The sequence below is a fragment of the Asparagus officinalis genome, chromosome 2, assembly GCF_001876935.1.
Source record: "Asparagus officinalis chromosome 2, Aspof.V1, whole genome shotgun sequence".
NCBI lineage: Eukaryota > Viridiplantae > Streptophyta > Magnoliopsida > Asparagales > Asparagaceae > Asparagus > Asparagus officinalis.
This window is the reverse complement of record NC_033795.1, coordinates 10,778,882-10,794,575: the sequence shown is the minus strand read 5'-3', so window position 1 is coordinate 10,794,575 and position 15,694 is coordinate 10,778,882. Positions and strand designations below refer to the sequence as shown.

The 15,694-nt window shown below is 37.1% G+C and overlaps 1 protein-coding gene across 2 annotated transcripts; it reads right to left on the bottom strand.

Annotated features, from left to right (window-relative positions):
* Positions 993-7,040, bottom strand: LOC109830230 (2-alkenal reductase (NADP(+)-dependent)-like). Of its 2 annotated transcripts, none has more exons than XM_020397439.1 (5): positions 6,613-7,040; positions 4,320-4,497; positions 3,312-3,478; positions 2,314-2,396; positions 993-1,601 (listed from the first exon to the last, which is right to left on the bottom strand). In XM_020397439.1, the coding sequence occupies exons 1-5, from the start codon at positions 6,859-6,861 to the stop codon at positions 1,223-1,225; spliced, it is 1,056 nt and encodes a 351-aa protein (XP_020253028.1). In that variant the 5' UTR covers positions 6,862-7,040; the 3' UTR covers positions 993-1,222. The 2 variants fall into 2 exon arrangements, with proteins under 2 accessions (XP_020253028.1, XP_020253027.1); XM_020397438.1 differs by lacking the exon at positions 6,613-7,040 and adding an exon at positions 5,127-5,503.

The following is a 15,694-nucleotide window of genomic DNA, read 5'->3' as shown; positions in this document are numbered from 1 at the left end:
TGCAAGTGCACAATCAAGTTATAGTATAGAAAAATGCTGAATCTCACAAGGAAGGTATTGTATGAATTAATCAAAAGGCGGTACTTGTCGGTCATTTAGTCAAAGACGACTTGCCACAAATCTACTCGACTAGTTGTCTGGCCGACATCTCACGAGAGCCGACTCGAAAGGCGGTACCTCTCAACACCCCTCCATACAAGACAAAAGGTGACTGCGACCTTGAGCCCCTCGCTGACAGCGTGTCGACATCATATTAAATACTTGACATGTGCCATCATTTCTCCATCCCCGATACTATTTATGGCACATCGGACCACGCTGGCTTCGCACGCCGCCTATCCCGTCTCATGATGCCAAAGTGACCGCACCCATTTCGCGACCACTCCACAGTTGACACCTGTAAAGTCGACGCTGACTCAGCCGCTAGCCCAGACTCGACTGAAGAGACCAGAATGTAATTCCTTCATTACCATAAAAGGGAAAACTATTCCCAACACGAATGTAAGCAATTTCTCTACATTTTTCTCCATTCCATCGCATTTAAGAACTGCTACAGTTAGCCATTTTCCCTCACTTAAGTACCTTGCTAACTTGATCGTCAGAGGAACAACGGGGGAATTAGACCCCGCCCTCATACGAGTTGCTACATGTGCAGGGAAGAACAGTTCAACTCCAAACAAGATATTCGCAGAAGTTAGCAACCCCTAATCAACCCAGTTCCTATCAGTTTATCTGTGCGATTACATAACATCAACAGTAACCATATCCTATTAGTTACAGATTTTAATAACCTTGCATATCTATATCCTAACGGATATAGATGCAGATATTTTCTCAGGTACGGATATTATTTGTGCACTTCTAATGCTCATGCTACATTATGTGTGGAGCTCATTACCGGCAAAATCCAGTCAAAAGCTTAAGAATCGTACGCCTCACTTAGAACACATAATTCTTGTGAATAGCAATAGGTGCATCAGTCACACTGCATAAATCCAGAACCCTAAGACCAAATGATCGACATACTCAGAGCATAACAAACAAAATGGATGTATACGATGTCAATAAGACACGTTTATTGCATAAAAAAAGCACCACCTAGTGCGAAAAACATACAAACACAGCGACGACACTCAAGACATTTTTGGTTCAATACCATCTATACCTCAAGTTTTATCAAAATACTTTCATTCACACCAAATTTCATACGTATAACCCTCTCCTACTCGCGAGCAACCACCACCACCTGTTTCCCGACATTTCTCCCCGAGAACAGACCAATCAATGCCGCAGGTGCATTCTCAAGCCCCTCCACAACATCCTCCACATAAGTGATCTTTCCTTCTTTTATATACGGCACAGTCTTCTGGAAAAACTGATCATAAATAGGGAAATAATCATACGCATTGAACCCTTCAATCCTCAATCGCTTCGTGACAACAAACATCAAGTTGTGTACACCCTCAGGTTTATCAAGGTTGTATTGAGATATCATCCCACATGCGGCGATTCTGCCATGGTTCCTCATGTTGAGAAGAACAGCGTCGAGCATTGCTCCGCCTACGTTCTCGAAATAGATGTCGATTCCTTCAGGGAAGCACCTGAAATTATATTGAAATTCTTCTTTAGATAGTGACCTGGCATATGAAAATCCAATGATCTTTGTTGTTTTTTAATGGTTAAAGGGAAACTAAGAGGAGGCAAGTCCAAGAGCAAATCCAACCGTATTCATTTTTTATATAGGGTTAATTGCAGATAGACCCCTTGTATTATCGTTCTTTTAAGGGGGAAAAGTAGGGCTAGAAGCCTCACCACTGTTTCAAATTTACTACCCCACTAGTTTTATTTTTGCACAGACTCCATAAGCGAAAATATTTGTCTCTTTTATCTTCAGGGGTCTATCTGTCACAAATTTCTCTTTCTCCAAGGGAAAAAGAGTCAGAAAATGTCACACAAGGGGTTTATCTGCAAAAATAGAATGAGTGAGGTAGCACATAAAACAACGATACAGGGGTTCCATCCGCGATTAATCCTTTTAATTAATGAGATAGGTCAGCAGACACCCTTTTTTTTGTCGAGGCAAAAAGCGAGGCGAGCCTCCTTAGATTAGTCAGCAAACACCCTTACTATCTAAAAATATGAGGCCACGATGAAATTTTTAAGTGAGGATCTCACTGAGATAAAACTAGATATATACCGCAAAGCAATCATAATTCACTATAGTACAATGCTCAATTCTCTAGAATGATGTAGCGACCACAATTCTTGAAAGAAAAATATCAGTTCAATCAAAAGTAAAGGCATGAAACTGACCTTTTCAACGCTGCATTAAGGTCCTTTTCCTTCTTATAATTGAATGCCTCATCAAACCCAAATTTCTTCTTCAAAAGATTAACCTGAGATAATATATCCATGGAAAAGCTTAGGATAAATAGGCTCAGACTATGCAATTGACATGCCCATCAATTTTTTTCACAAAGATACAAGCAACCGTTTTAGGCAGTTATTTCTTGTGTGCTGCCCACATATTTTATTGACTAATCTTATACGTTCACCTTAATTTTTATGGCAGGCGCGGATCTATGAATAGGAGATGTTGAAATAATTTTAGCATGTTTTCTTCAAATTATCGCTCCACCTTTCAGATATTTTAAAGTATGATCACCTATATATTCTATGGGGGTGTACCTACTTATCATAATATCCTGTTTTATTAGCATCTGGTCCTGTGACCTCTATTTTCTCCATAACATTTAAACTCCCATAGAATCAAGATCAGAGGTAGACATTTTCCAAGAACAAGAATACTTCCATGTGATTTTCATGTGAGTTTAAAAACTAACATGAAAATAATGCTGTCATGAGTGTTGGGGCTCTATGTGTTAATAAAATACAATAGTTAGTTGTGAAATAAGCCACTGTAGTACAGCTGTCTTGGACCCTCTAGTTTTGCTTTTGTAGACAGACCCCTAAGTGACTTTTTTGACTATTTTACCCTCATGGGTCTATTCACCAAAAAAAAAAGAAAAAGAAAAAAAAATCCCTTTCTCTGAGGGGTAGTATATTATACCCGAAAAAGCTATTTGGCTCGCGGTTGGACCGCGAGCCAAATAGCAGGGTTCTATTATACCACAGCGGGTCTATACACAATTAACTCAAATTTGAATAAAGGCAATAAGTAGCTACATTCTCATACAAGGGATGGGAATAATTCAAGGGGTGCATCTACAGATAATCCTAAAATAAATCATGTCGTTCACCACTTAACGAAAAAAAGAGGATAAAATTAAGTAGCTCTCAAGCACGCATACCTTTTCATCAGATCCAGCACTTCCTACCACATAACAGCCCATCAGTTTAGCAAACTGTCCGACGAGCTGGCCAACTGCGCCTGAAGCTGCTGATACAAAAACAGTTTCCCCTTTCTTCGGAGAGCAAACCTTGTAAAATCCAGCATAAGCTGTTACTCCTGGCATGCCTGCAGACAAATGTGGAAACATAGGAAATTATTACCAATCAAAGTGGTTTACGAGATTATGCAGTCATAAAGTCTTAACTACTCTTTGGTTGCATAAGACATTGGGCTGATATCCACCGGAAGCATTAGTATAAGATCATCGTTATGGTTATAAGTTAAATTTTTTTGGTAATATCTCAACTTTACTCTCTTGTTTATTAAAATTACCACTTCTCTTTTAGACACACAGGTTCCAAGGTGAACACTTCATTTTGTCTACACACTTCCGATATATTTTGTCTGTACTTATGTGCATAATTACTAGCTACAGGCATTTAAGCACACTTTCGAGCAGTTTGAGTTTCTCCTTGAGCATCTGCATATTAGAACAAACAAAGAACTGCTCGATTTTAGAAAAAAAAAATATGGGATAGAAGCAGAAATTGTTTTCTTTTATTGATTTTTCATGTATCGAACATTCTGTGTAGAACTATGAAGAGCATTTAGAGAAACAACTCAGTTTTAGTTCAACGGACAAATACTTCTGAAGGCTATGCAATTAAGTTTGGCATACCATAAAGTAAAATTTAAATTAATGGTGAAAAACTCCCCCCATTTTAGTGAATCTCTCTCCATTAATCATTTCAGAACTACGTGGACTCTGGCAGTTATAGCACTCAAGAGCAAACAGATAAAACATTGAATTTCTTTCAAATAAAAAACTGAAAAATTATCTCAATGAGATACTGATTGCGATACAGCATCAATAAATGAAGCCAATTCAAGATATATAAACCGGCACTTGCAACTAGAATTATATCAAATAAAAGAAAGAATAGAATCTCAAAGTAGATGAACTCACCCAAGAGTCCAGTGTAGTAAGAAAGGGGTATGTCGGTATCTTTAATTTTGAGCAGGGTTTCTGGTGATGTTACGAGGCTGTACTCTTCCCATCCAGTCATCCCCCAAACGTAGTCACCAACCTTGAAATCTGGATGCCCAGAATCCAATACTTTGCCGACGCCAAAACCACTTATGGGCTGTGCCATAACAACAGGAACCATTACCATCATTAAAAAGAAACTAACATGTAAAAGAAAATAAAGGACTATGGATGTGATCCTGAGTCCTTTTACAGTGTGAGCTGCATTAAGAAACAATAATGCTCCAAGGAAAAGCTCCGTTATTAGGAAATTATCCAATATAACAAGTGAAATTAGAACCCTGATGCTATCTTATCCTTCCTAGATTGTTGTAGCACTTATCATATGCAGGGTTTACCCACAACATTTACATCTACCTCCATATCATAACATTTCTTGTAAGTCATTAATGTAATTATCAAATAACAAGCAAACTCTGATATCATGTTCACTTGGAAAATATATTATTTGATCAGTAGATATGGACAAGTGTTTCCGGCTTCGGCAAAGGGTGACAGACATATGACAATTGTCAGAACTCTAAAATTCTAGTGAAGGTTAAGGATTATGATTTTATATTCTATAGCTATACTACAACTTGAATAATAATAATAAAACAGTTTTAACACAATTAAAAATCAATATCCCCCCAAAACCAACCAAACCCATGTACCCAAATACCTCAATACACAGAACCCACTAGAAAAGAACTAAAAAAATTTAAGATATTAAAAAGGCAAATATACCGATCCAGGGACGAAATCAGGGACATAATTGGCCTCCTCGTGCTTGGACATGCTATTCCTAATATAAGGGTCACAAGACAAGTACAAATTCTTTAATAAAACAGCTTTTGATCCCTCTGCTACTTTCAATCGAACAGTTTCGGTCCTCACGATCTCCATATCGCTCTCTTTCGGAAACCCATTTACGTAATTCTTTAGTATCACTTTCTTGTTGGGTTTCAGCTCTCCAACTCCGATATTATTCGCCATTGTTCCTTTTTTTTTTTTTGAGGTTATATGGTGAGATTTTGCGAGGGAAATGGTGAAAATGGAGAAGATATAATGAGGGGGCTCATTGTGAAGTGCGGTCACTCGTGACAACAGTAGAAAAATCCAGAAGGGAGATTATATCTCGAATATCGCAGGAAAATAAAGAGGGGAATAACTGTGTATACAGAAAAATAAAAAGAAAATTCCATTAAACTATCATTAAGGATAAAATTTTGAAAACACCTGATTTTTTAAATTGATATAGCAAAATCGACCCTTTCTGAAAAAAAATAAGCAAGGTCTATTTTACTGAGGAAGTGTTTTTCAAACTGCACGGAACTAGCAGTCTCATGCATTTCGTTTTCTTTTTGAACTGTATGGGACTAGCAGTCCCGTGCATTTCAAAACTATCTGCTTAGTGCAATTCAAAAAGAAAACAAAATGCACGGGACTGCTAGTCCCGTGCAGTTCGAAAAACGAAATGCAAGTCCCGTGCAGTTCGAAAAACGAAATGCACGGGACTGCTAGTCCCATGCAGTTCGAAAAACTCTTATGCAGCAAAACCGACCATTTTCATCTGAAAAGGGTCGGTTTTACTGATTTTTTTCAAAAAGAGTCGATTTTGTTATATAAATTTGAAAATTGAGTGTTTTCAAAAAATTATCCTATCATTAATTGTTTGGGGGTTTTTCGTATTAATTTTTCTAATGTGTAGAGGTTAGTGTAAACAGGCACGTGACATGATGTGTATGATATATTTTGATTACGCCCCGCCCTCTCTCTGCTTTTTTTTTTTAATATTAGTGGTGACATTTTGCACTTTAAGAAGTAGTGGGAGGATCGAACAATTAAGACTCTTGGATAGGAGCTTGTGCCTTTATTTGTAACATGTATAAATATATATGCTATAATTTGAAGGTAAATTTAGGAATATATTAGGATATGCTGAGGTTATCTCGACATTATTTTGAGGATTACTTGTACTATACCCATGCTCTAATTATGGTACAAATAATGGAGGTTTTATATCTCTAAAATTCTAGTGAAGGTTAAGGATTATGATTTTATATTCTAAAGCTATACTACAACCTGAATAATAATAATAAAACAATTTTAACACAATTAAAAATCAATTTCCCCCCAAAACCAAGCAAACCCATGTACCCAAATACCTCAATACACAGAACCCACTAGAAAAGAACTAAAAAAATTTAAGATATTAAAAAGGCAAATATACCGATCCAGGGACGAAATCAGGGACATAATTGGCCTCCTCGTGCTTGGACATGCTATTCCTAATATAAGGGTCACAAGACAAGTACAAATTCTTTAATAAAACAGCTTTTGATCCCTCTGCTACTTTCAATCGAACAGTTTCGGTCCTCACGATCTCCATATCGCTCTCTTTCGGAAACCCATTTACGTAATTCTTTAGTATCACTTTCTTGTTGGGTTTCAGCTCTCCAACTCCGATATTATTCGCCATTGTTCCTTTTTTTTTTTTTGAGGTTATATGGTGAGATTTTGCGAGGGAAATGGTGAAAATGGAGAAGATATAATGAGGGGGCTCATTGTGAAGTGCGGTCACTCGTGACAACAGTAGAAAAATCCAGAAGGGAGATTATATCTCGAATATTGCAGGAAAATAAAGAGGGGAATAACTGTGTATACAGAAAAATAAAAAGAAAATTCCATTAAACTATCATTAAGGATAAAATTTTGAAAACACCTGATTTTTTAAATTGATATAGCAAAATCGACCCTTTCTGAAAAAAAATAAGCAAGGTCTATTTTACTGAGGAAGTGTTTTTCAAACTGCACGGAACTAGCAGTCTCATGCATTTCGTTTTCTTTTTGAACTGTATGGGACTAGCAGTCCCGTGCATTTCAAAACTATCTGCTTAGTGCAATTCAAAAAGAAAACAAAATGCACGGGACTGCTAGTCCCGTGCAGTTCGAAAAACGAAATGCACGGGACTCCCGTGCTAGTCCCATGCAGTTCGAAAAACTCTTCTGCAGCAAAACCGACCATTTTCATCTGAAAAGGATCGGTTTTACTGATTTTTTTCAAAAAGAGTCGATTTTGTTATATAAATTTGAAAATCGGGTGTTTTCAAAAAATTATCCTATCATTAATTGTTTGGGGGGTTTTCGTATTAATTTTTCTAATGTATAGAGGTTAGTGTAAACAGGCACGTGACGTGATGTGTATGATATATTTTGAATACGCCCCGCCCTCTCTCTGCTTTTTTTAATACTATTTTCTATGCACGTGTAATGCACGTGGTTAAATATTAAAAAATTCTTGTTTTATATTTATTTCATTACTTTAAATAAGTAAGATTTATCTTGAGTTCAAATATGTATAATTGAATTATAAGATTTATTAGTATTTTATTTAAATATTTAAAAAAAATTAATGTAAAGGAATTTAAGCTAAACTTGGATGAATATACGTATCTGGGATATTGTAATTGTTATTATGAATTTTAGTTATAGTAATGTAGAAAATATTTCAAAATTTTAAGTTTATTCAAATGTTTTTTGACTTAAAAAGCCAAGATCATTGTTTGATTTACTGCAAACTTATAAATTATTTTTGTTCTAAGAATTTTTAATTGATCACTACCACCAACACCCAACAGTAACTTAATTAAAGTATGAAAGTAAATATTGATCAAATTTGGTCCCTTATTCAATATGGCAACAATCTCAACAAGTAATAATTAGTAAGCCAAGGATTTTTTTTAATTTGGTCCCTTATTCAATATGGCAACAATCTCAACAAGTAATAATTAGTAAGCCAAGGATTTTTTTTGAAAACAATGAATATTGAAGTTTGTGACAACCCCAAGCAAATTCATCACAATAGTAATTATTTGGCAATTGGTTAAAGATGCCACATTTATATTATAAATGATCGATCACATGCTGCGCTAGCTATCAGGAAGAGTATTTTATGTCTATCTGATAATATATCCATTCACATGATCAATAAAAGCAGATTTTTATCGATTACCTCTCACGAAATGCAGGATCATATCCATAGATAATAATATAATATAGTAAAATGGTTAAATATCAAAGTGTAATTTGATTAGTGAGGGACTTTGTGGTGGAGGACCGTGAATCATCTAGCACTCCACAATTACACCTGAGAGTTTTGTGAGGAAAGATTGACTATATGCAGTCGTTGAATCTCATCTCAATGAAAGAGTGATCCGAAAGTCACAGTAGGATGGTTTTAGTCATCTTGGAAATGATTAAATAGCCATAGTGGGAGGTTCTTAATGATGATTAAAAATAAATTTTTCTGATTACTGGTTTTTACCATGCATAATCGGTTTTGGGTTATCCTTAAGAATACCATGTGTAGTATCCTTCCGGAATTTCCTTTTGGAATGTATTGAGGTATCCCACCCCCAGCTCTTTGGCGAACCTAAATCCAATTGTATTCGGCCACATTGTTAGGTTATCCTTAATAATATTAAGAGTAATATTCTCCAGGAACTTTCTGTTTTTGGAAATAAGAGAAGATGTTTAACCTCGTAAACCCGTCGAATGAATGTGAGAAGTAGTTTAACCTCTTATACTCATCAGAGGAATGTGAGAAGTAGTTTAACCTCTTATACTCATCGGAGGAGACCGTTCTCATGCGGTTCATTTCGACGTTATGATGTCAGCGTCAACCAAGGCTTGAATGCTATTCTTGAACCGTTCTCATGCGGTTCATTTCGACGTTATGATGTCAGCGTCAACCAAGGCTTGAATGCTATTCTTGAGAGTGAAGTAAGCCTTGGTGGGATGAAGGATCTTCCTGTGTACGCACATGTGACGCCCCAGGGTTCACACAAGGCTGCAGTCCCAGGTGAAACCTGGATTGTCAAACCTGCCAAGCACCAACCACCATGCTATGACAAGTTTCACCATCACAATCACTATCTCTCTAGTGGAACAATAAATAGGTGAAGGTACAGACAGGTAAAAATAGAAATAGGACAACACTGGATATACACAGAAGAAGCATAAGAAAAATCAATAATGAGCCCAACTGGAATAAAATAGACATATCTCTGAGTCTGAACTGAATCTCGAATACAATGAGTCACATAAACAAAGTCTCACAATAGCTCTCAACTCTATGAAACAAAATACAAATCTAGATTCTAAAATTTATCAACTACATGTGGAGTTCTGCAATAACTACAAAGTATGATACGTAACTAAATGGACAACTAAGAAGTCCCATCAACCTGCGACTCTCCGTGCGCCAGACTCGCTGCCTGAAAGGGGGGAAAACAACGAGCGTCAAAGCGCTAGCGAAACAATGAGCGTCAAAGCGCTAGCGAGATCATCACTACCTCTCCCCAGGGGAAGGGGTAGGAGTATATAAGAAAATAGAGTCAGTACATACATATATCAAATCATTCATATAACTCTCTATGAATGAAAAACAAATAATCAATGATAAATACTCCAATCTCCAACATAAAGAATAATCATCTCATCTCGAATTACTTCCGAGTGACCTGCTCTAATATAAGAGGATACCAACTAAGCTAAAACAAATATATCTGCCGTTCATAACGGGTGCAACAAATTCTCAAAGGAAAATACCCTACTCGCGGGCAATTTATCATAGAAGGTAAAACTTACAACTGATCAATTATCTATATGTGCATCATATTGTACTATAGCGATACTTTTGTAATGCTCGTTACTCAATCGCTCTGCGGCAATAGGATTTATTATTTTCCTATTCCGGATACATATAATAACGATACTGTTGTAATACTATTACTCAATCGTTCTGTGGTAATAGGTTTTATCTCCCCTATTTCCGGATACATGAAATAACGATACTTTTGTAATACTATTACTCAATCGTTCTGCGGCAAATAGGTTTTATCTCCCTATTTCCGGATACATGAATTAACGATACTTTTGTAATACTATTACTCAATCGTTCTGCGGCAAATAGGTTTTATCTCCCTATTTCCGGATACATGAATTAACGATACTTTTGTAATACTCTTACTCAATCGTTCTGCGGCAAATAGGTTTTATCTCCCTATTTCCGGATACATAAATTTACGATACTTTTTCATATGTATTCATCAGCTCAACGTGCGACAAAAAGTATGTTAACACAACATAATCTAAGTGTACGTGCACATATCTCGGTGTGCGTGTCCATATCTGGTGTTCATCATCATCCCAGATATTAAACAACTCTTAAGCATTGTATATAACAGTACAAGATCGAGAAACTCTCCTCAAAATTAACAAACACGAGCGAAACTCAGAAACATTTACGTAATATCATCAATTTATTTCAAATCAGCACATCTGTAGTTTTCCTGCACAGGACATATCATTAGTAATTTAGCATTATCTTTCTCTGGACAAACTCTTTTTAGCATAGTTTTCGTTTAGAAACTAGGACTCACATATCTATCATTTGACACTGCATTTTGGCTCGGTTTTGGAGTTCATATGATATTTCTAATTTCCAGTAAACATTTATTGTGCAGCAGATTTTCTGCGAGAACATATCATCAGTTAAATGAGCATATGTTTCTTCTAAGAAAACTATCTTATAGGTATTGGTTTTCTGTTGAAAACTAGATTCACATATCTTTCAATTGGCATTATGTTTTGAGTTAACTTTGGATTTCATTTTTATTTTCAAATTTCTGCTCAAAAGTATATGTGCTAGCAGAATTTTCAGCAGAACAAACAGCGATGATTATTTGCACAAGAAATCAGTTGTAAACCTTCATCAGCACGAAACTGTTAAAACGGAAGAAAACGACATCTAAAATTCAGATAAAACAATGTCTTAAATTATTTTTAGATCTTAAAATTACTTTCTGTAACTTCATGCTTTTAATTCTTTACACATAGAAAAAACTAGTCTTGTATACAATAGATACAAAGATCCATTTTTATATACAAAATAATTGATTAGGCTCTATAAACTCATAAACTCTTCAAAAAAAATATTTTAAAATCTCTCTCATCGAACCAGGAAACCTAGTCTGACTAAGAAAAATAACCTTCTGTATTTTAACTATAACTTTCTCATCCGACCTCGGAATGAGGTGATCTAAGACTTGTTAGAAAACTGTTGAAGAGACCTACAACTTTAGTCTTTTATACTTTTCCAAATTCTAACTGCATCGGTGTGAAAAACATAAAAAACTCATAACTGATCATTATTCCCAGATTTTTACTCTTTTGGCCTTTGTGCATATTTTGTGCATCTGCACTCATATTTTCACAAATATATATTAAATTGATCTCAAATCAATTCTTATCATATCCAAACATCAAAATATATTATTTTTCACCATATAACATATTTATCATTATTTATCATAAAATATTTAAATTTACGGGGTTTTACATTCTTCCTCCCTTAAAAGAATTTCGTCCCGAAATTCCACAATCGCATCTCAAAGCTTAAAAACTAGGAACATCTCAAAGCTCAAAAATTGGGAAAACACAATAAGAATGTGTAATTCGTATTAAGAATTCCTTCTGCACCCATCTCATAGTATTAGCACAATGATATTTAAAGTTTACAACCTAGAATGCAAACATTCTCCCCTAAATCCCTAATTAAACGAAATTAGTACGTCGAGCGAAATAATCCAAACAAGGAAACCCTCATGTATATACCATATATTTCAAATGATTAAGGATCAGGTGACAATATCTCTATTCTAGTGTTAAAGATAAATATAAATGTGACTAAACAACATAGATAAAGACTACTATCAAAGCATATAAGCATAAGAATTTATATTAACATCATACCTGTCCAAACAGGGGCGGGTAGTCGCGACGAACATCCTCCTCACGCTCCCAAGAAATCTCTTCGGCTCCTTGCCGGTTCCACCGAACTTTCACTAATGGAATGACTTTATTCCTAAGCTTTTTATTCTCTCTAGCAAGTATGCATACCGAAATCTCTACGGTAGTTAAGTCATCCTGAATCTCAATCTCTGGTGAATCAATCACTTTCTGCTGCTCATCATCCCGCAGATGCTTCTTAAGTATCAAAACATGAAAGACATCATGTATACTCGACATCAATGCTGGAAGATCTAACCTGTAAGAAACAGCTCCAATGCGCTCGATGATCCTGAAAGGACTAACATATCTCGGGGTAAGTTTCCCCCGTCTACCGAATCGCCGAACGTCCTTCATCGGTGATACTTTCAACATAACTGAGTCTCCGACCTGGAACTTTAAAGGTCGTCTCCTCTGATTTGCATAGCTCTTTTGCCGACTCTGCGCCATAAGAATGCGCTCTCGAATCAATGCCACCTTCTCTGTGGTCTGTCTAACTAACTCTGGACCAATCAATAAACTATCCTCTGGCTTTGCCCAACATATAGGTGATCTGCAAGGTCTCCCGTACAAAGCTTCATACGGTGCCATCCTGATGATAGCTTGATAACTATTATTATATGCAAATTCAATCAGTGGGATGTGATCCTCCCAGCTACCCTGAAAATTTATAATGCATGCTCTCAGCATGTCCTCTAAGATCTGATTCACCCTCTCGGTCTGACCATCTGTCTGGGGTAAAAAAAAACGCTGCTAAATGACAACTGACTGCCAAAAGCATACTGGAAACTCCTCCAAAAATGAGATGTGAAGCCTGAGCCCCGATCTGATACAATCGTCTTCGAAACTCCATGCAATCTAACAATCTCCCGAATGAAGATCCTCGCATACATATTTGCCGTATAAATCATCCTCACTGGTAAGAAATACGTAGACTTAGTCAATCTGTCCACTATAACCCAAATAGAATCATTTCCTTTCTATGACTTAGGCAACCCCACTATGAAGTCCATGGAAATATCTGCCCACTTCCACTCAGGAATGGGTAAAAGCTGTAGGGTTCCTGCATGTCTCTGATGTTCTTCCTTAATTTGTTGGCAGGTATAACACTTAGCCACATAATCTGAAATCCCTCTGCGCATACTACTCCACCAAAAATGCCTTTTCAGATACTTGTACATTTTCCTTATGCATGGATGCACTGTATATCTGTTATGATGTGCCTAAACTATCGCGAAATAAGCCATACCCTCTGGGTCTGCATCAAAACACCTCGTAGTCCTGCTAATGACGTGTCCACATAAATGACCAATGTCGTATCACTGTTTAGAACAGTCAAAATTGTTATTGTAGTCTATCTAGCCTTAATAATCTTAAAGGCTTCCTGGCACCCTGTGCCCAAAGCAAACTATACACTCTTCTTTGTAAGGTGTGTAAGTAGTATCACAATCTTCAAAAGTCCTAAATGAACTTTCTCTCATACCATTCTAAAACTACAAACCCCTGTAATGGTTCTTAGTGGCTCTCAATCAAGTACAACCTCAACAATGGCTGGATTCCACTGTTATGCCCCACCTGCTGATGACGTGGCCTAAAAATCTAATCTCTTATAGCCAAAACTCGTATTTGCTGAACTCAGTGTATCACTGATGCCTCTAATCTCGATTATCCACTATCCCCGCAGTGCCAATAGAGGATGTTGCTCGCGCTGTCTCCGATCTCGAAAAGATAATGATGTCATTAATAAAATGACTACGAACTGGTCCTAACATGGACGAAAAACCCGGTTCATCAAATCCATGAATACCGCGGGTGCATTGGTCAGCCCAAATGGCATGACAAGAACTCAAAAGACCCATATCGAGTCAAAAAAATGCGATTTTGGAAACATCCATTTACCGCAATCGCAACTGAAAATAACTAGAATGAAGATTAATATTCGAGAAATGCTGCGCTCCCCGCAGCTAGTCAAACAAGTCATAAATCCTCGATAGTGGATCCGTGATCCGGAAAATGACCTTGTTCAACTCACGATAATCGATACACAATCGCATGCTATAGTCCTTCTTCCCCACGAAGAAGACCTGTGCTCCCAAAAAAAAAGACTCCAGGAAAAAAAACTCTGTGATAACAACTCATCTAGCTGAGTATGTAGCTCCCTCATCTCAGCGGGTGCCATATGATATGGTAAGGTGCTCGGAATATCGGTACGGTGCCTGCTGCAACTCGATGCAGGGAAACAACCTCTCTCACTGGAGAAAACATAGGTATGTCCTGAAAGACATCCTGATATACTGAGACAACTCCGGTCTCGCTCAAAACTGCACCCCGATCCCGTATCATCACCTCTTCGACGTATGCCAGAAATGACTCCGCATTCTGGTTACCCTATGAGGTTGCTACTATCTATACAATCCCAATGAATGCTCAAAAGCGTACTGTTTTAGCAAAACAGTCGACACTGATATTGTAGGACGATAACCATTTCATACCAAGAATGACATCGAAGTTCGACATCCATAAAATGACCATGACAAAGATGAACTCAAACTCATCTACACTGATGACACATCTCCTACATATACTCTCTAATAGGGACACCTCCCCTAAAGGAGTACAAACTGAAAATGGGATGCCTAAACGCTGTGCTACAAGCTGATGTCTAATCATGACATCATGATAGATAAAAAAAATGCGAAGCTTCTGAATCAACAAGATTCGAGCTGGATAAGAATTTACTACGAAAACTCTGCTCGCACTATGATCACGTGGCGCGACTACATAAACTATGCTGGTGGCTGACGCCTGTTACGCTGCTGGCGGTGAAACACATGGGTCCATCTGGCACTGATGAATACTCTGAATAGTGTAATTCTGGCCTATAGGCCCCTACATCCTCAGAATAACCGGTAGCACATCTGTCCTCCGATGCTAGCCGTAACTATTACCCTAAGATTATTAGCCCTGATCTCTATCATGCTAGTCTCCTACTGGTGTATTGCGATAATTCTTCGCTCTATGTTCGATCTTGTTATAATTATATCATGTGTCCCGAATCATGCACTGCTGCGGTGTTATCAAATCATGTTTGCTATCTTCTTGTAATGTCTTTATTGCTGATAGTAAAAATCCTTACCTCGCTGTTGGGGTCCTCTAGATCCCATAATAGGCTTCTTTCCCTTGTCATTGCCATCATGCTAGTCTAGATTTCATAATTAACTATAGGCATATCTCACTGTTTTAAGCAAACTAGCTCTAACTGCTTGTCGAAGAAGCAAACAAAATTTTCCCAAATAAGTGATATTCACTGTCCTGACAAAAATCTGAAATCGTAGCTATTCTTTACTGCTATTCTCCGGTGATATCCTCTGTGCTGAATATATTTAACCTCTGGTTTGATACTGAGTCTACGTTAAGGAATTTTTACATATTCCTTTTTATTTATAAGCTGCATATGAATC

Coding starts and splice junctions, on each gene's coding strand:
- LOC109830230 (XM_020397439.1), bottom strand. CDS start 6,861: ATGGCGAATAATATCGGAGTTGGAGAGCTGAAACCCAACAAGAAAGTG. Junction 3,479..4,319: donor TTACTACACTGGACTCTTGG/GTGAGTTCATCT, acceptor ATTTGTCTGCAG/GCATGCCAGGAGTAACAGCT. Junction 1,602..2,313: donor CTTAATGCAGCGTTGAAAAG/GTCAGTTTCATG, acceptor ATATAATTTCAG/GTGCTTCCCTGAAGGAATCG.